The sequence below is a fragment of the Pezoporus wallicus genome, unplaced genomic scaffold (genome assembly GCF_028554395.1).
Source record: "Pezoporus wallicus isolate ANWC-B61680 ecotype Strahan unplaced genomic scaffold, APGP_CSIRO_Pwel_v1 contig_1181, whole genome shotgun sequence".
Taxonomy (NCBI): Eukaryota; Metazoa; Chordata; class Aves; order Psittaciformes; family Psittacidae; genus Pezoporus; species Pezoporus wallicus.
In genome coordinates, this window is record NW_026641428.1 from 5,022,691 (window position 1) to 5,043,288 (window position 20,598).

The following is a 20,598-nucleotide window of genomic DNA, read 5'->3' on the forward strand; positions in this document are numbered from 1 at the left end:
TTATCACACAGTGATTAGGGCAGATTAATCTTTTCATAACCCATCAGATTATTTTTTTTCCTTTCTATGTTGATGCTGCCAAAAGAGGAGAGGTAGTGCCTCCCCCTTAGTGGTGAAGGTACAGTCTTAGACTGAGCATGGTTTTTCATTCCAGTATGGTCTGGGAATGTTCTAAGCTGTTGGTATGTGCCTATGGACAGCAAAACGTGTGACCTGGTTTACAGGAGCTATTTTGTTACTAGTTCTTGGCACCAAAGATACAAATAAACAGCTTCTTGGAGATCTGAAAACTTTGAATCCTGCATTTCTGCAGCAGATTACAGCTTCTGCAGCCCTGCTGCCAGGAGAGACTCCCTAATCCATTACGGTTAATTAAGCCAATTTTCTGATACAACCCTCATTGGCAAATTAAACTAGCCATGCAGCCTTTGCCTGAAGTGATCAAAGTTGTCTGGACTATCCTTACCACTGACAAAGAGAAAGAAGCAATAATCTGATGTATAACAGCTAGAAAACAGTGATAGTGCTACTGACACTTCTGCTGCTTGGGGATCATTTGCCCTAGTTCAGCAAGCTTCTGGGGTGAGTTTGAGCTAACATTTTACAGTCTAAGCATTAGTGGCAGAGTTGACCACTTGGTTGACTCTTGGGTTTTGGTGGGTGCTACTAGACAAAGTTCTAGCTTTTCTTACTTGTCAGTCCGGATATTTTGTTCCATGGTTTTCAACAGGATAATAAACTTCACCTACAAGTGAGCTGCAGGATTCTTGTCTCTGAAGTACACACAGCAGCAACTCCAGCTGTTCAGTGAGTCATTTATGAAATAAAGTTTAATACTGTTTATAAAAGTTTAAGTTTGGTGTAACTCCCATTTATATTTCTGTAGCAATGTAATTAAGAACAGAGAGCTTCTGCTATATTCAAACAAATACTTATCAATATAGTCTAGAAAATAGCATAGTTATTGCTAGTGTTGTCTGACCTGCATGCTGAGAAAGGACCTGTGAACTAATAACAGCTGCCTATATACAATTGCAGTTAGATACTGGAGGGATCTAATTTTGTGGATTTGTGAGCTGACAAATGAGCACTGAAGCTTAGTAGCAGCTCTTCAACTCTAGGTGTTAGGAATGTAGGAATTTGATAGCTGAAGTTGAATGATCTTGGGTGCAGTGTGACGCTAAACTCATCTTGGCATATAAGTTACTTTTGTTCAAACATACAGTCTACTATCCTAGCTTTCTTAAACTAAAGAAGCTACTGTTATTCTTTTGAAATATTGCATGCTAACAGGAGCAAACACTAAGTATAGGTTTGTTATTTACTCTTTTTTTTTTCTGCATTTTGATTAAATACAGATTCTTCAGTCACTTCATTCAATCATCAAGTGAAACTTTGCACAACATACTGATACAGCATTTTAAAGAGTTTTGTGCATTTGAATATCCTTTTCAGAATGCACATAAGATCTGTAAGTATATTTAATTTTTTTCATTGTGGATGCTGCTGGCATCAAGTTGCTGGTTTGCCCTTCATCACTTACAATTCCAGTCACAGCAATATTGACTCTACTTCAAGAAAATTCAGTGGAGTATCTAAAATGGTGACTATAATTCAACTACAGAAGCATTTTCTTTCCATGCAAGGCTATTGTCAGCAGTGCTAATCCAAGATTTTGTCCCAAGAGGTAAATCAAGTTCTGAAAAATGTTTATGTTTAGAAACCTGGGTCAAGCTGATCCCTTTCATGTATTTTTGAAACATAAAAGTTACCTACCGCAGATACTAGGAAACAACTTCTAGCTCAACAGCTATTAACCTGAAGAAATGCAAAAGAACACCTATAGTTTCAGAACTGAGAAAGCAGACTACCTGGAGCTGCAGGATTTGAAGGACACTTTTAAGTTCTGTACTAGGGGAATAAAGGTCTATGTAGCTGAAGCAGTGCCTTGGGCAGTAAATGTCCATGCCTCCTACGAACAAACACACAAAGCTGCTATGTGGCAGTTTAGCCAATTCAAGACTGGTCTATTGTCTCTCTCCACAATGTCAGCAGGAGGGTGAGCAGCCCATAATGTCTATACAAAGGATTTACGTCTGCTTATATAGATCATTTTTTCAATTCCTTTTTGTCTCTCTTTGTTGCTCTTTATGCTTTTCCTTTATCATATTGTATGACTGTCAGACACTGGAAGGGTTGAAAATCTCATGTTGCATATTTTGCCATTTTACCTTTTCTCCCGATGTCAGTTCTGATTTAATTTCATCAGTATCAAACTGTTAGAACTAGAAATATCTGTTACATTCATAAGCTTCTCAAATAAAAACGTGGAATCTCAGCTTTCAAATTGAAAAATATTATTCTCTAATGCTGCTGCTTTGTGAAACATTGCTTGCTAGGATAATTTGGACTTGAAGTTGACAAAAAGCGAGCATGGTAAAATATTTAAATCTTTATCTCACAAGTAACTATCTGTTGCAGATATTTCCATTTTCACCAAAAAAAATCAACTTAAAGCATTGGGAATGCTTTCTTTTCCCGTGCTCTCTGTATTTCCATCCATTTTATGCTGCTAATTCTTTCTCAAATGAGCAGACAGTTTCGAACTGAACCCTGATTTCTGTCTATTAGTATGTTTCGTTTACAAATGCTATTAACCACACCAGGCAGTATTTGGAATTGTGGGGCTAAAAATTTAGTGCGCCCAGTAAAAATGGAAGGCTGTTATACAAAGCAATATAAATAGATGCAAGCTCTGCACAGGCTGGGCGTGCTATCTGCCAAGATACTAGCATGTAACTGTGGAGGGAAAATTGTAGGAATGGGCTTGCCCTCCCTATCACTCAAATCTTTTTTTACAATGAAAAAAGAAAAATAATGCAGATACCAACTTTAAATCATGCTTACTAGGTTCTTTATACCTCATGCTAAAGCCTTCAGTAACAGGCATTGCAAGAAACAGGACTGCAGACTCTGTGGTCTGAGCTTTCTTTGAGACCTATAATGGTACAAGCTAGCGTAAAAAGGATCATTAATCTAACAATTTCCAGATTTCCATGTTCTAAGTATTTGTAATTCTCCAGATTAGAGAAACAAAAAGAAAAAGGGGAAAAACAGTGTCCTTCTTCCACTCTTCAAAGCTCATTTCAGAGATAAGGCTTCCATTCAAATTGATGAATCTCAGGTAATGACATGATGAAGACAAAGCCTTGGGAAGAATGTTTCAGAAGTCCCTTTTTGCCATTACAGAAAAATCTATATAGCAGGAGCAGTAGTGTGAACTGATGTTTTTTTTTTCTGAGGATGGCACTAGCTTCTTTCTTTATTAAATAAAGAGCATGTAATGCTGTAAACACTCATATAGGAGGTATGTGCTCCATTTATGGTTGTTGCACAGTTTGAGCTGAAGAGAGAAAATGTAAAGGAAATCTAGATCAATGAGAAGAGCTTGACATCCCCTTTTTCGTTTCTAAATGGTATGGCAATAAGGGAGGTGTTCCATGTTCAATAGCTGCTGTTTTTAAAGCATGTCTTTCTTCCAGTGAAGCCTTCCTCAGAGCTGCATGGGGTGTTCATGTTTTCAAAGCTTTCATAGTTTCATGGAAAGGATGAAGTCTTTGCCTAGAATAAATTTGATAGCAACAGTGAATATGTAATTTCACTTTCCCTAGATAGTGATGTAACAGTTTGGTGTAGCTTTGATTATATATATTTTGTATCACTGATGTAGGAGGTTTTGGTTTTTTGCAAGTTCAGGACCCCAAACTATCTCACTGTGAATCGGGTGAACACGAGTGATGAAAAAAAGACACCTGTGATTAAAACAGGACCCAAACAGCACCAGCCTCATCAGCAAAAAACTGCTGTGGAACTAAATCATCTTTTAAAACAATCTTAGGAATCCCTCATGCCAGAAGTAACCAGCTGCTAGAATTAAACTAGAAGTATATTTCTATATTGCTCTATGTAAGATTTCATGTATGCATAAGGCATAACTGGTTTTTGCAGACTGTTACAGGCTGCTTTCAAATTTGCTTCTAAAAGCCTAGTTTTATGTCTTCCTTAACACATCTTTTGCTTATTTTTAAATCATCCTGACCAAAGTTGGGTGGAAATAAAGCTGAGATTGTACATTTAGAACATCCAGACTCCAACAGCTCAGAACCAACGTGAGATGCAGTGTGACAGGCTCTCCTTGAAGGACATAACACACAGATGTGTTCAAAAGACCCTGGGCTGAAAAGTGATTTCTCCAAAGCTGCCTCACAGTCTGAAGCTCAGGACAGATTGAGATGTCACTGTCTGCCTTAAATGTTTCAGAGGATTTGCCAAATGTGAACAAAAGGCAACTATATACATGAGGGAAAAGTGATGTATTTTCTTCTGGTGACAGAACTTAAACATGGCAGAGTATGATTTTTCAGGTTTGCTATGTTAGGATATGGTGTATCTCTCCTCCTCTGAGATATTCATCCCTATTTTACTGGTATAAAGCTCCTAACAAACCTGTGTCTGTTATTTATATCTTAGTGAAAGGAGAAAATCTGCATCTAAGCATAAATTAGAGACTACTGAATAATGATGGTTGTTAGGCTTAAGATTCATTCAGTGACTGCAAAAATTACACAGTTCTCTTAGAATATAATCAATTGTAATTTGATTGATCCACTCCTGGTTTCTGATATGCAAAAGGAATTGGTCCAGTCTAACTGACAGCACATACCTACAAGTATTTGTGAAATAACCTGACACTTAAGAACAAGGTAGTTACAAAAGTGGTGGCAGCAGAACAAATGCGGTCTCTGGTTCCTGCATTTTGTTATACCGTCAACCAATTTTCAGACTGTTACAATATGGAATTCTGGTCTTCTGGCTGCAGAAAAACCCAAGCATTCACTTTAATTTCTTTAACAGTGTCTGCATTCCACTGAGTAGGAAATACTTTCTAACTCACATAAGAAATGTGAGACTATGCTACTACCGTAGAGCATTTTGTTTCTTTTAGTGACAGTTCAGTAAAAGATGATGCATTGCTCATCAGACATGGCTACTTTCACGTGAAGTGTGCTGTTCTCTTTAGGCATATTCAAGCACACCTACTCCAGCATACATCTAGTTACTTATGTGACATTGCTTTATGCCATATATCATTGTTAGAGAACCAATGGTTGGGTGTCTACACTCCTAAAGCCTTGCCCAGATAGAAAATAGAATGATGCCTGATGAGATTCAAACTCCTGAAAGTCCATACCATGTTGTGGAGTTGGGAACAAGGTGAAGACATACACATTTCTGACCTGCAAATGAAAAGCGTGCATACCTCTCACCAGTGGGCAGTGACGCTCCTGGGTGTAACTGGGAAGTTTAGCAGTGCCGTTTCTTCATTTACTTCTAACTCTATTCTTCTTCTGCTAAAATCCCGTTATTCTCCGCTGGCTGGATAATGATGATGCAGCATGGCAGTTGGTACAGAATGCAGCTGTTAGGCGTGGACTGCTTTATTTTTTTCTAAGTCAGTGCAAAGTACTGATCTTTAAATTACTGTGTGGTCTGGATATTAGCTGTATGATAGGCTGCCTACCATGCTGTGGCAGCTGATAATGTGCTGTCACTAGCGATGTCTGTATAGGACCACAGAGAGGATCACAGAACGGTTTTTCAGTCAGAGAGCTCTTGGAATTTACTCCTTAAGGGCAGAAATACTTGCTGTGTAACTTTTAAGTTCATACACTTTTGGAGTTTCTTCCAGAGTATAGAAGGTAAATAACACCAGCCTTCCTATCCACCATGGGCTTTAAGTCTATTGTTGTTAACTAAATTAGAGTATCTGTACATGTGTAGTTAAAATCTACAAATGGCTGTGCCAGGAGATAAATAAATCTGGAGATAAACAGTCAGCCTCTGTTCCCATTTGAGAATTTAATTACTTATCTCACAGGTTACCATTGTATGTGTGCACCTGCATGTGTGTAAGGATACAAAAATCATTACACGTGTGTGAGGATGTAGGAAATGACACTACTTGTTTTACTGCTACGGTTTGGTTTCTTCCCTCTAGCAACCACTACCCTAACACATTGTATTCATTCTTTCGTTCAGTGATTTGATTCCTTTAGGGTTAGTCTCTGCCTGCCAGCTGCTGGATTTATGTCTTATAATAGTGTTTCTCAACCTCTAATCAATCAAAATTGATAATAACATATTTTCAGACTGTGTTTAATTGTTCAGACAGGCAAGTCAAATGCACACAGGGAAACAAAATGGTGGGAAATAAAAATGGTAAATGGACATTAGAAGTTTAGTTTGCTTTTTTACTGGACTGCAAATGAAACCTATCACACTACCACCCTGTAAGATGGTCTTGAGGTATTTCTTTAAGGTAAGGTGATGCCTATATTGAAAAAGGTTGGAAAGGTGCTGCTGTAGCTTACAGTTTTGCTCTTTTAGATCTTTTCTAAATGCATGAATTCTGGCTGTGCAAGTGAAACCATGAATTTAGCTGGAAAAATACTGGAGTTTGGAGGTTCTAGCTTTAACCTTCAGATTCTGCCTAGGCAAAACACAGCAGCAAACAGTTCATTAAGCTCAGTTCATCTTTTCATTCACAAAAGTACCAAAAAAAAAAGTTTTGGTTTAGTCTTTTTCTTGTTCTTTTTTTTTTAGGGGAAATAAATGTTGAGCTGGTTCCAGCCCTCGTGGACTAGCGTGGCTGCAACTCCTCTGAGACCGAATTCCGCTGTGGGAAGCGGTGTCACAGCCGTGTCTCTCGCGGGTGGCAGGACGGTCTCCAAGCCTGCCAGCCGCGTTACAGAGCCGAGGGAGGGGTGCGGACCACATCCACAGGCATTTCGGCATCACCCGAGGTGAACGACACCCTGTGGGCCGACAGTACCCTACCGCTAACGGCAGCAGCTGCAGGCCGTCACCTGCGATCCCCGTGTGCCGCGCTCCGGCCAGGCCGGGCCCCGAGCCCGCGGAGCTGCGAAGGCAGCCGGACAGGGCTGGGTGCTAACGGTCCCCGCCGCGCCCTGACGCCCATAGAGGGACCCAGGGCTGCCGCCCGCCGCCTCCACGTGACCCGGCCTCACGTGGGCAAGATGGCGGCGCCCAGAGCTGTCAGCGTGCTGAGGGGCGGAGGTGAGTGCGCACCGCCGCTGCCCCCGCGGGAGGTGTGGGGGGGGGGGGGAAGGAGCGGGCCCGGCTCAGCACTTTGCTTTGCCCTCCCCTCTTCCCGCCCTTCCCGCCTGCGGGCGCGGCGCCGCTGTGGAGACGGGGCTTGCTTTGGAATAGGGGGGCAGCGGGGGTGTCCCGGGGAGGGAGGGGTGCGTGGCCTGGGAAGCCGCAGCTGCTCAGCCTCGCTTTCGCTTGGCGCTGGGGCCCGTATGCTCCCCTCAGCGGCCCGAGCAGGGCAGCAGCTGCTGTCCCGGTCGTGGGGAGGCACGGCCCGAGGCCGCGCAGCGCGAGCAGCCTGCAGGAGGGGTTTGATCTCGTTCTGTGGCGGTAATCGTTGCACTTGCAACTTAAATGTTTGGCTGGAAAAGTAATCGGACTTAAGTACACTACAGGTTTCTTCTCCCAGCCCACTCAACTGCAGAACTTACGTGTCGGCATGTCAGTGTACGGATTGGCTTTTCCAGGTGCCATTATCCCTCAGACTCTGAGGTCCTCCTAAAAGCACCTTTTTTTATCACCTAACCTTCCACAAGCCGGTCACTCCCATGTGTCTTATTGGCTTAATAATACACACGAACAGTTGTACAAGATGTTGTACTTGGCTGAAAAATGCGTTATCTTATTGATGCAACGTTACTTACCTCAGCCCTTCCCTCAGTTTTATTGTCCTACGTTAAACAAGATTGGAAGCTCTTTGGGCCTTGCCATTCTGTGAGTGTTTCTTTTTAATTCCCATTGTAAAATCTTAAATGTGTGAACAGAAGGAAACACCTCACAATGATCTCGATGAAAGATGCATGATTTTTTTTTTTTTTTTTAAAGACTGTTAAATACTTAGTGTAGTAATACAGGAAAGAGTGATCCCAGATTAGCTTTAACTTAAACATTAGACTGAATGTTGTGTGCTTTCAGCTAAAGCACAGTATTGCAGCTGGCATAACAGAATTTCAGTCTCTTTTTTCATGTTAGTGATTCTGATCTTCCACTGTACTTTTATTTTTTATTCTATCCAACAGTCTTGAAAAAACACTGAGAAACGTAAAAGACCTTTTCTTCATAGTCTTGAATGTTGCAGGGCATAGTGCCACGTTATTTTTTTTTCCAGTGGTGAAAACTCATATCCATAAGGAAATTTTAATCTGACTGGACTCTTGGGATCTGATCATCAGTTGAACTCTGCACCATTTGGCCTTCCAAGTCTCCTATGTGCTTCATTTCTAACAGTTGTCAAAAACCTGTACTCTTTCACATGTGTGGAATGGAATCTTGGAATCATAGAATAGTTAAGGTTGGAAAGGACGTTAAGATGATCTAGTTCCAATCCCTTTTTTTTTCAGTATATAATACCATACAAATAATTACTTTTTTGTTTGAATCAAAATTTAGGGTGCAGCTTCTTCATACTGTTCATTATTTACTTCAGCATTTTTGTGTCTGCAGCCTTTTTCTTCCAAATATTATTTTGGTCATGTGTCCATGCTCTACCACCACCACCAGCCCCATTCACACCTAGAAAACCAATGTCTGCCAACCAGTTAAAAGAACCAAGCCATTTAAATTTGGTAAGCCTTCATACCTTCCCTTCAGGCATCAAACCTTATTCAGCTCCCCTAGTGGATATGCTTTTCCAGAAGTTGAAAAAACAAAACTCATGATTCAGACAAGACTGATTAAACTAAATCAAATTTTCCCTGTATTGGACAGTTCAGGATAATTTAATTTGCAAATACCAAAAGAAGTAATTTAAATTAGATTTCTGTTCACCTAAAGGAATCTGTTCTACCTAAAGTGAACGAAAATGACTTTTTTGTAGGCTCTTTTGTGGTATTTTTTTCATATTTCTCATGTTTTGTTTTTGCAAGTCATGAAAGGAAAGCTTGCTTTATTATGGAACTGTGCCTATAGATAAGAGCATTTGAACAACAGAGCTCTTGGAAGTTTGTATATTGGTTAAATACATACTCTACGTATCAGGACTTAGGCTAGCCTAAAAAGTCTTTATTATATTTGAAAAATAAGTTGAATTAAAGATAGTAGAAAACTAAAAAGACAGTTTGTGCCTTTTTGGTAAGTATATCAGGAATTTATTTGAATAGTATCTGCCTGACTAGTGTCAGAATTGCAACACTATCAACCCGTGGTGAAGGTACACAGCTTTGTAAGAGTGTGAGTGGCCTTTATGAAATTCTGTTTATGCTCAAACACTGCATTTCAGAATAGCTTTGCAGTGGGTCAAGCTGCATTTTGGCTGCCACCCATGCTTGAAGAGTGTTTGAAAGAGTTAGTTGTACAGGTGATACATAGAAGTGTGAATTGTGTTCATCATTTTGTAAAAGAAAACTAAGAAACATCCAGAACACAGATGCGTCGCATTGGTGTGTCATGTCACAGCGTGTCAGGTTACCATTTGTACTTAGAAATAGTAGGGGTTATATGGTGATACATTGGCTTGTAAATGGTGTAATTACATATTATGACAAGTATTACAATAATTGCATCTGTGATACTTCATTGGTAAGAAAATAAAGTAGAAGGCATCAAAGAACTGCATGTCTACAAACGCAGCTTAGATGGTTTAAGGCACAGTAGTCTCTTACTGATTTATTCATTTTAGGCAGGAAAATTACTGTAGAGTAGAAGCCCCTAATTTCTTGTAATGAAGTTTCAGGTCTTTGTGCCACAGGAAAATAACTGATGAGAAGACGTGTCTTGTAAAATGAGTTACTTGCTCTGTTAAATACTGATATAACTGATTTCTGATCTTGCTTCCCTGTCTCTAACAATGAATAAGTATTCTGTAATAATCTGACCTATTATTGGCCAGATTTTAATAGTTAAGTCACTGTGGACTGACTGTGTGATACAGTTCTTAAATATGCAGTCTGTGTTCCCAGACTGTCCGTTTGCTTGTGCACTGCCTTGTTAAGCCCCTTGCAGGCCTGGGAATTTGTACACAGGCTCCTAAACAGGTACCAGTAAACTTGGAATCTTGCTGTCAGGTAGAAGCTATAGCTGTCTCCAACACCACAGTGTGTAAGATGTTGTGGGATACTTCTGTGGATGCAGAGCCTTTTAGGAATGAATGTTTTCAGAGTTTTTCTGAGTATGTTATTCTTTCCCCCTCTGTTAATAAAATGAAGAGGAGAGACATAAATGTGATTTTAAACCTTTTAAAGAAAAGAAGCAGGGGCACATTGCCAGAGTTTTATTTTGTTGCGATAGAGCTTCAATGTCTAACAATTCCAAGTTTGCCTGCAAGTGCTGAATCTTGTTAGAAATCAGACTCTTTTTTTTTTTTTTTTTTTAATTAAAATAAATTCTTACTTCAACCATGTAGATCACAAGTCTGGTCACTGGTCTTGTTGGTAATGCATGGCCATGTGTTGTCTATACTTCATAGTCTCAGCAAAATTAGGTATTTCAAAGGAATAATAAACTCTTCTCCAGTGGGGTATTTGCATGAAAATCATCAAACTATTCTGAAGCATAACAGAAGTTGGAAATAGTAGTTTGGACCCTGCAGAGAGTGGACTAATAGCTGAAGGAATATTACTGAGACAAATGACTGAGGCAATACGAAGTGATTTAGTTTACATCCTTTAGCTAGATTGTGTATATATAATTTTATGTTGTTCTTTTCTTTGTGGTCAGACATGGCTTTGCCATTTAAGATGGTAAAACTGGTAGGCAATTTTTAAATTACCATTTGTGTTGAACTCTCATGTTAGTGTACAGAACGTGCTATGGAGTCTCCATCTGGGAGGTGGTTAAATAATAGACAAAGTGCCTGCTGTAAGACTATTCAAATCTCATTTGGCCTTTTGATTTTCAGAAGCATGGTAAAGATCAAATCAGTTACCTTAATGAATAATACCTATCCAAAACTGTTGCTGTTTCCACCAAGTCCTCTTCTGCAAGGGAAGGGGGCTGTCTTAATTCTCTGGAATCTTTATTTGCAGCAGTTTCTGATATCCTGTTACTGTCGCTAACCCACTTCTTCCGTAGGCAGGAACCTGTACTTGCTGACATGTCACCTCCTCACCCACACAGTCTGCTACAGGGAATCTGGCATCTTTCTGAATAGTTAGCAAAATCAGTATCACAACTGAGTTGAGGTGTCTTTCCCCCAGTGTGCTTAGTTTCCTTTATTTTTGTATTTTACTTTTATTCATTAAATACTTACTCATTATCCAGAATTCATCAAATGTTTCATGAATGGACCTGAAGGTGCTGACTGGTCCTTGTGGAAGCAGGGGGACACCCCTGTGAAAAATAAGGTACCAAACTGTATTTTAGGGACATTTAATTTCCTTAACTGTAATTTGCAGACAATCATTATCGTTATCGTTTGTGCATTCTGCCAAAACAGGAACCTGCATTGGAATTGGAGTTGAAATGAAACATTCAACACAACTTAAGAAATTGAGTGAATTTGGGTTTGAAGATAGAGCATTAGACAGATGGACTATCTAATACGAGAGTCCTATTTCTTGAGCCATCCATAAAAACTTTACCAAAGCTTTTGCTAAACAGCGTTTCTGATACACATGGTCTGTATCTTGCATTTTGTTAATCTGCAGCCCTTGATAATGCTCATGGTATCATAAAATGCAAACTTTTCAAAATTTTTAAGAAAACTTTAACAGAGGGCTTCAAATATGGTAGATTTTTTGCTGGAATCAAAGCATGCATGCCAGATTTTTTAACAGATTGATTCATGCCACCGAATCAATCTATTTCCCCCTTTTTGATGATGTGTCTTGAATTAGCAGTTATATTTATTTGTTAAAATGTGTTATAGCTTGCCCTTTGATAAGTGTATAACCATAAACATCAACATATATGAGATTATTCTCATCTAACTACAAATTAATCATAAAAATCTTCATAGCACTATTAATATTCGAATGCTGAAACTATCTCTTCGTATCTTCATCACCATTAAAAAGAAACTTAGACACGTACAACTAAAAAACCATAATCCTTACTTATGGTAACTTCCAATAATTCTAAACTGATGTTTTTAAAAAAATAACCATAGCATATACAGATAACAGTTCTGGGGAGACCTGGCTAAACATTTCCTGGTATTCCAGACTGATAATAGCATATGTCCTGTAATCCTGAGGTTTTTTGGCAAATAGAAAAAGTGATTGAAAACTTTGATGGGAGAGTTTTCGAGATCAAGTGATGCTTGGCTGCACTGTGCAATATATGAGCAATTAGCTGGAAGAAAATATTAATTCATATTTTCCATTAATTTGTAGCCAGACTCATGTCTCCAGAATTTAACATTAGCATTATCAGCTGCAAATGATGCACGGTGGAAGTTCAAACCATTTGGTGGTAGTACACTTTTAACATTTTTCAAATTATCCTAAGGTAGTTTTATCCCTGTCTAGAAAATAATCGGGCAGACAAGGAATTACTCCCATTTCAACAGTGCACCAGTGAGTAATTCTGTGGGAGACATGCACTTTCATGGTTTGAGGCACGAGAGAAAAAATATTCCCTTTTCAGTAAAGTGTTTAATTGTTCTCTTCTTCCAGTTGAGAGGTAATGTATTGTTGGCAGCACACAGTGCCTTTGTTCTGACAAGATCTATCACTTTTGGCTGTGGGTGGATTTGTAGGGTGTGGTTTCTCCCTGAGTTTAGGTTTCTCAATCAGCATTAGCTAAGATTGCCTGTAAAGGAAGGAAAGTTATTAGCAGACATAGTGTGAATTGGATCAACTTGTTGATCTACCTGAAAACCAGCCAACACGATGGAGGCTGCATTAGGTCAGCAGCTCCCCGGTTAGGTTTGATGCAGGAGGGAGGGTGACTTATAAAGAAGCAGCGTTTTCATGTGCGGTTACATCTAAGTGGTTGTATAAGTGACATTAGGCATTACCTGAGTGTTCTTAATTATTTGCTAGTGTTTCCTGCTGCATCAACAGCTTTACTGACCCACATATACTCACATAGCCATTCGTTCCAGTACATAAAAAATCCTTTCTTCATTGTAGGAAGGTGCCCATTGACCTGGTGCTGGAGCATCACCATCGCAGTTACAACTAAAATCTGTGTAGAGACAAAATTCATGACAGGTTCCTGAAAAGTACTTAGTTTCAGCCTTTTGTGAATGCTTTCTCTGCTCTGTGGTGGTGAAGTCCCAGGCAATGTCCTGTATCTGCCAGTGCTTAGTCCAATAAATATATAGGACAGCTACAATTTTAGATACCAGAAGTTAAGTAAGGTAAGCCTAGCTGTAATCCTTCAAGCAAAATTGAACATGTATTTTACATGTATCACTTCATTTTGCAGAGTTTTCCTTAAAGCTCATCCGGACCTTTCCCTAGGCAGAAAGGAGCTGCTTTCTCTTTCCATTCCCATTGCAGAGCTCTGATACTTTTCCACCACCTGCAAGCAGGTCACTGCCCTGGTATGGTAATTTGCTGTAAGAGCTGGTGGCCAGCTGCTTGTGTAGGCTATTGACCCTGAAGGAAAATACCAGAAAGCTCTGGGAAAGCCTCTACCAAATGAGTGGGATGCCCTGTCTTAGGGATTTTGATTGCAGCCCTGTTTCCAAAGTGGGTTTTATACTGTTCTTTCAGTCTTTGGTGTTAAATGTGGGGATGTCCATGAACAAGAAGTGTTCCCTGTTTGCATGCACAACTTCTGTGTTGCCTGCCAGAGGCTGTTGTCCTCATCAGGTGATTCCTTACCTGACTTCAGGTATAAAAGCAAAAGCTCAACATAATACCATAATAGGGTGGAAAGTCTGAAAGAGAAAATCACATCTGTGATTTTAATTCCAGAAGTGCAGTTCAGTGCTGGCTTTGTGCAGCACAAAAGGCAAACTTTGTCACTTGCTGAAGGGGTGGGTCTCTTCAAGCTCACAAACACAGTGTATACCAACATGAAAATCTTAGTGTTGCTCTGCAAAGATGATTTAACCTCTTCTATACTTGTACAGCAAATCAATGAAATAAGGAATACCAATTCACAATCTCTGGGGACTAAATTTAAAAAAAAAAAAAAAAAGTACAGGGTCTTAAAATCTGTGCCAGAAGATGACCCTGTTGAGCCTATGTACAGGATCAAACCGCAAGGGAAGTCTTTGGCTTCTTGGTCCTTGCATGCTCTTTTGTTTAAAACATCAGGGATAGTAGTAGAGTTTATCACAGGTCTTCAAGCTTCTTCACTGTAATATCTAGTATTTGAAGAGAAAGACTGGAGAGTTGAATCATCCCTAAATAGATTCTGGACCTCAAATTGTGAATTATATTTTTTTTTAGAGCAGATAGCTCCACTATCTGAAATCACAGGATCAGATGCCTTATGAGCATATAGTATAACACTTCTTGCCCCTGAGAGTTTGTAGTGCAGGTAGCTATGGCAGACAAAAGAGACTGAAATCATGAGCATGAGCTGATGGATGGAGAAACTGTAGTGCGGACAGAATAATTTGTGGAGGGTCTCATGGCAGCACTACATCCACAGGATGAAATGGGGCATGCAGCTGCCCTCATGCTTGCCGCTCCTAACTCTATGTTAGCCTAGCTAACTAGTTTATGTGAAATGGCTTTCTAGATTTAGATACTGTATTCCTTTTACTCAAGTTTTTTCCCTGAATTACCCAACTTAGATGAGAAACTGGATTTGAGGCATACATAAAAACAATGCATCACATGTCTGTAGAGTTTGGGAATTGTGTGTTGTGGGTGTTCTCTCTCTGTTCTAGAGAAACCAAACTGAAGTTTGGGAACTCTGGCATGCAAGTCTGGCATATTTCCCCTCATTTCTTGTGTGGTTTTATATATACAGGTAGAGTTGGAGTGTAAGGTTGAGGCTACCAAGAAAATATTCTATAGTGCTTGGTCATGTATGCAGTCTTTAAAAGGCCTTTATTGTGCTAAAACCGGCTGTAGAACCCCTAGTTACAGTGATCTTCTCCATTCAGGATTGTATCATTTTCCCTCTTTTTTTGTTTGTTTGTTTGTTTTCATTTGTCCTTCTTTCTCCCCCACTCCCGTATGAGCGCATTCCTATAGCACTTGGAAATGTGCATCTAGCAAGAGAGACTTGCTGCCTTTTTCTTTGACAGTTTGATGTGATGATATGCCAACCCTGGATAGCTTGCAGTGCTTCTAGACACCACATCCCAGTGCTGTTGATCTAGCAATATTTATTAGCATTAAAATTTAATTTGAAAATGTTTTTAAGTAATTGGGGTGGGGTGGGGAGGGGGGTTACAAAGCAATTGCTTTCATTTTTTTGGTGTTGTGCCTGTTTGAACCATGTACATTTGTCACTGTGGTCTCTTTCTGAAGTATTTCTATTTAAAATCAGTGTTTGTTAAGATCTGCTTGCGTGTCTGGTCTGACTTTCATGTTAGAGGTGTGAAAAAGCAAGAGAACATACGAAGGCAGCAGTCTGTAAGTTGTACACTCTTTGCCTTACAGTTACTTCACCCTGTAGACAGAGTCTGTGTGGCTACAGTAGTGTTTTAATTTCATGTTTTAGTTTTCAGTTACACATTTCTGGAGTCTCCCTGACCGCTGCTGTTACCTGATGGCGCCTATATTTCATCAAGTTTAGACAAGCAGTCTACCTGGACTTAGGCCCAGAGGAGCTGCTGTAACTGATGAACATGATCCTCTCGGCCCAGGAATCCAAGACCTGTAGTACCACAATTCCCAAGGGAATTGAAAGAAAACTGTGTTCAGGCCTGGCCTCCTGCTTTCTGTAGTATCTTTGTTGTTTTTAATATAGTATCGCCTTGTACTGATGGGTAGGGTACCTCACCACAAGTAAAATCCGGTATTAGTTTGATGATAATTAGGATAAAAGATTCTTTTTATCCTAGACTGCGAACAGAAGCAGTGACAAGCGAGAGCACAGGTAGCAATAGAATTTACTATGACATCTCTTGATTACTGCTTACAAATAAAGTGACAAGTTATTAAACAAAATAGCAAAAAGTGTTACAGCACTAGTGTTATATTGTTGGGGTTTTTTACTACACTGTTATTTTTCATGCTTCCAGAGTTTAGTGGATACAGTTGCATATTTTAATACTGTTCTTGCACGTTTCCCTTTAATCTGCTTCATTCTGTTGGAAAAGCTGCACTATATAAACATTGTCTATTATTTTAGCTGCAGAATATTATCAGGTGGATTTTTTTAATCTAAAAAATGTTTTTAGAGTTATTTTGTGATTGCAGAGTGAATATTTGTGTTCAGTGTAATTAAATTTAATGGCATTTCCTGTACATTTTAGTTTGCTCTGGTATGCCTTTATTTTCATCAGGAGTTGTAAGTTTGACTTTTTTGGTTTTAGAAGCATCGAGTTGGCAGTCAGACACAGTTCCACTTTAAAGCATTGAAATCATTGTCTTCAGATTCTTGTGAATGTGGGGAACATGTAGTTTCTGCTTAATGCTCAAGAGCTATTTCTTCATGTTGTTTTGGTTTGTGTTACATAGGTTTTTTCCTTTTGTAAACTTAAAAAGTGAAGATGGAAAAGATTAATTAAAAACTGCTTCTTCCTTCCTATTGCAGCTTTTATGTCCAGGTCAGCTGGAGAGGCAAATGGAACATGTTAGTTACTCTTTTTAGCTGCATACATCTTTGCTGTTCTTCATTTATCTTTTGCTACTCATGTTTACTCAACTAACATGTTATACCATTACTTGTAGAGAGACTTTTTTCCTTGCTTCCTTAAGAAAACATGAGGAAAAAATTGCCTTCAACTATTGTTTGTTTCTCTGTTATTGTAACAGTTTGTCTGACTTAGCTCAGTTTTAGAAAAATAAATGTTTACCCTGGAAGGAACTACAGTGGCTGGAGAACTTGTAAAGCTCTGGGTTCATGAATGTGAAGACTGAGCAGATAAGGATGCTCAGATTTACTTATTTAAATCTACTGACTAATAAACATCTGAAATAAAGATGCCATTAGTGACAACTGATTATTCTTTTTCATCTTATAAGGAAATACAAGATCAGCTGTAGTGCAGTACAGGTATTGTATTCACTTCTTTCAGGCTTCTTGTTTGCTCAAGTTTGACTATCCTGGTATTTCTGAGTAAGTTGGGGGGGGGGGGTGTGTTTGTTTGCTTGTTTGTTTGTTACAAACAAAAAAATGCATGAGAAAGAATCTTGTCTGATCTTTTTATGCCTCAAAAAGGTAAAAGTACAATCATGTGGTATAATTGCATTAAGGGTTTTTTTCCAGTCACTAGCAAGGGAGAGTTACTGCTTTTGCTAGACAAAGTTCATTCCAAGTTTTTGATTATTCAAGAATGCCTGAGGAGTGAAGCTGAAGTTGTTTGTTTGCATCCTAGCAGTACTCGGAGGCCACAAGAATCAGGTTTCTGTTGTCTAAAAGGTAGAAATCTCCTGCCCTGAACACTGTACAGAATTTTGCAAAATTAATAAGGTATAGAGGCTTTTGCCAGCACAGAGGCTTTCTCATCTCACTGCACAGTTGCAAATCATTTTCCTGCATCATCTTACCTTAGTGTCTTGTGGACTTCCCACTTCCTGGGCTTGGTGATCCTGGTGAGAGCTGTCCTTGAGTACTCGCCTTCTTCAGAAATGGGAGCCTCTCCCGCTAGTCTGCTGTGGTCCTCACAGTAAAAGTTCTGCAGCTGCGTGGCTGAAGAGAAGGCATGATATCAACACAGGGTGGGGCTCATGTCCCTCATGGGACTAGGAGCCAGGAGCTAGGGATTTTGAGGCTTGATGGTATACCTGGACTTGAGTAAGCCACTGAACATTCTGTGCCTTTCTCCACCTACAATGCAGATATTTATCTACCTTGCAGGTGCGTTGGTTGAGATTAATGAGTTGTTTGTAAAGCACTTCGAGGATGAAAAGCACTATAAAAATGCTAAGTATTATTATGTATGAGCTCTTGAGTGCATAATGGCTGTTTGCCTGCCAGTATTTAAAGCAATTTGTTGCACACTAAGTATGAAAGGCACTGTATGAAGTCAAGTTCTACTTTTCGTTTAAGAAAAGTCACTCATGTCACACCACTGGTCTTCGGTATTATCTAGATTGAAAACAGACAAGATTTTTTAAAAGGAACTATTTCAAAACTTTAAAATTGTGTTGCTATTATAAGGGTTTCTTCTTAATTGGTCATTTCTTACTCTTTATATGTCTTGGGTTCTGTTTGCCAAATTCTCAGGTCTTCTACCTTCTTCTGTTTTTCCAAATGCTTTTTTCTGTCCTTTCTTACGTTTCTTATGCTTCTGTCTGAACTTCTCTCCCTGACCTTTCTGACTGTCTCTGCAGTTATCACCAAAGCTCCTGTTCTTTGTGCTCCCTCTCCTTGGTGAGTCTTGCCATGTTGCACAGGTTTCCTCAGCCCTTCATCTGCCCATCCCTCACTTTGGTCATTCCTGCACCCAGGCTTCTCCTGCTCTACTGCCCCAAGGAGTCTCCTGCTCTGGGCACTTGCTGCCTGTGCTGCATGATATGGTGCTTTTATTCAGGTTGCTTCCCAATAAATGTGAGAGTGAACTGCCTGTCAGGCTGGCAAAAACAGCCACAAAAGCAGCAACACTGCTCTGTGTTTGAGAGCAGACCTCCCTGTCTGTGACCTGTTGGTTCACAGCTATTTGAGCATGGCTTTTTCTAAGCATTCTCCAGTGGCAATGTGGACTCCCATGTAGGGCTCTTAAACAAATTGATAATGAACTTGCTTTGTGAAAAAAAATTCCCAGGTTTTCTGAAATTACAAGTTGAAACAACTGCATGTTGTTTATTATTTCCAACCCTAACCATTCTATGTATCAGCACCATACAGTCTGTCCAGCCTGGATAATAAAATACTTTGGCCCCAAGTATTGTGGTCTGCGACACCAGGTTAGAGATGTGAAAGAAACAAGCGCCCCACCTTAAATAAATTCACACTTATATGTAATTAATTCAGTGCAGTTCCCTTCACTTTATAAGGTATGTCACATAATCAAAGAATTCATGTTTTAACTGTAGGAGTAAAATGTGAGAGAGTAGGTTTGAAAATTCATGTACCGCACAGTTAAGGACTTGTAGTTTATCATACACAGTTCAGGCAGGAAAATACAGTATGTGGCTATGTTTGGCATGATAAGAAGTGTCAGAATTCACTATTTTGTTTTAGTTATTGCATTATCATGCTCTGTTTTTAAAGGGATCTCGGAGAAATTATTTAATAATTTTAGTAATTTAATATTTACAAGTTTATTGGCAAAGGGCTTTATCCGTATGATAACTGGCTGCTCCTTGGAAGTGGTTATTACATATGTCCCTGGGCAAAGGAAGCTGGATTTTCTTTTTTTTTTTTTTAATTCCTTTAAGATCATTCATATTAAAAATATTTGACTGGAAAAAAATCTGGTTTTTTTTATGACATAGAAATGAAGTATGGAAAGTTTGTTTGTTTATTTCATTAAATGACTTATTCCCTGGGGAGTTCTTATTTTAGAGCCTCAGTAGATGTTTTTCCCTTTACTTAATTTCTGAACAAAGAGGAAAACGTTGGAAACCAAGTGTTCAACAAACTGCCTGGCTGCATGGAAGCCTTAGAAAAGGGGAATAAAGGGCTCTTCAGAGGTCTTTTGGCAGGCGTACTTTGTAGCATGCAGCCTGAGAAAACTTTCATGAGTTCTTTCGAGTTTAGATGATAAATAACCAGCCACTCCAACGAGCTGTATAGTCTCCAACTTTTTTACACTTTAAAGATGTTTATTTTCAGGTATTCATGGTTAAAATGCTTGTTTAAAGCTATGTTTCAATTTCAGATCAAGCTCATTTTGAACCATGAAGGAGTATTGCAGTAATGAACACGATCTACATTTATATATTAATAGTTACGGCATATCAGATGTTCTTTAAAGGAGCATGTGCACTTATGTTGTCTGTTTTCATGTTTAGATGTACATAAACTTAAATTAGGTCTTACCTTACGTATTTTTTTCATTATGTCAACAGAGGTGGCATAACATTAAAGAAAATGGCAAAGGAATAGTCTGTTTCTCACATCAATTCCAGCTGTTCAGTCTCAGATTTTCTGATAGACACAGGTGATGAGAAGAGTTGGAAAAAGCAACACTGAAGTCCTAACCTCTGTTCACAAGTTGTAGAAATGAGATGCCTTATGTAATAAATGCTGCAGTCACTGCAGATCTACTTGTATGCTGCTTGGGTTGGTAGTTCTTGAATGTGCTTGTAAACTGGTCTGTAGTTGTTGAGTTGAGGTCATTCTCTACCAGACAAAGTGGATAGTCATCTTGCAAAGATGTCCTGGTTTAACACTGTGTTGGTCTGAGAATCGAGTCACACTGTTCCATCACAGTAGGCAGTGATAAGGCTTAATTTCATTGACGTGCATTCTGAACTAGCACCTGTGAGGTGACTGGGAAGGTCTCATCTTTGTGAATGCTTTCTG

The 20,598-nt window shown here is 39.3% G+C and overlaps 1 protein-coding gene across 1 annotated transcript in view; it reads left to right on the plus strand.

The window, feature by feature from the left end:
• Positions 1 to 7,062: 7,062 nt before the first annotated feature.
• METAP1D (methionyl aminopeptidase type 1D, mitochondrial) overlaps positions 7,063 to 20,598 on the plus strand; it is an 83,909-nt gene continuing 70,373 nt past the window's right edge. Inside the window, exon 1 of the mRNA XM_057423901.1 lies at positions 7,063 to 7,137. Within this exon, the coding sequence (XP_057279884.1) occupies positions 7,098 to 7,137 (40 nt within the window). The 5' untranslated portion in view covers positions 7,063 to 7,097. The remainder of the gene's footprint in view (positions 7,138 to 20,598) is intronic.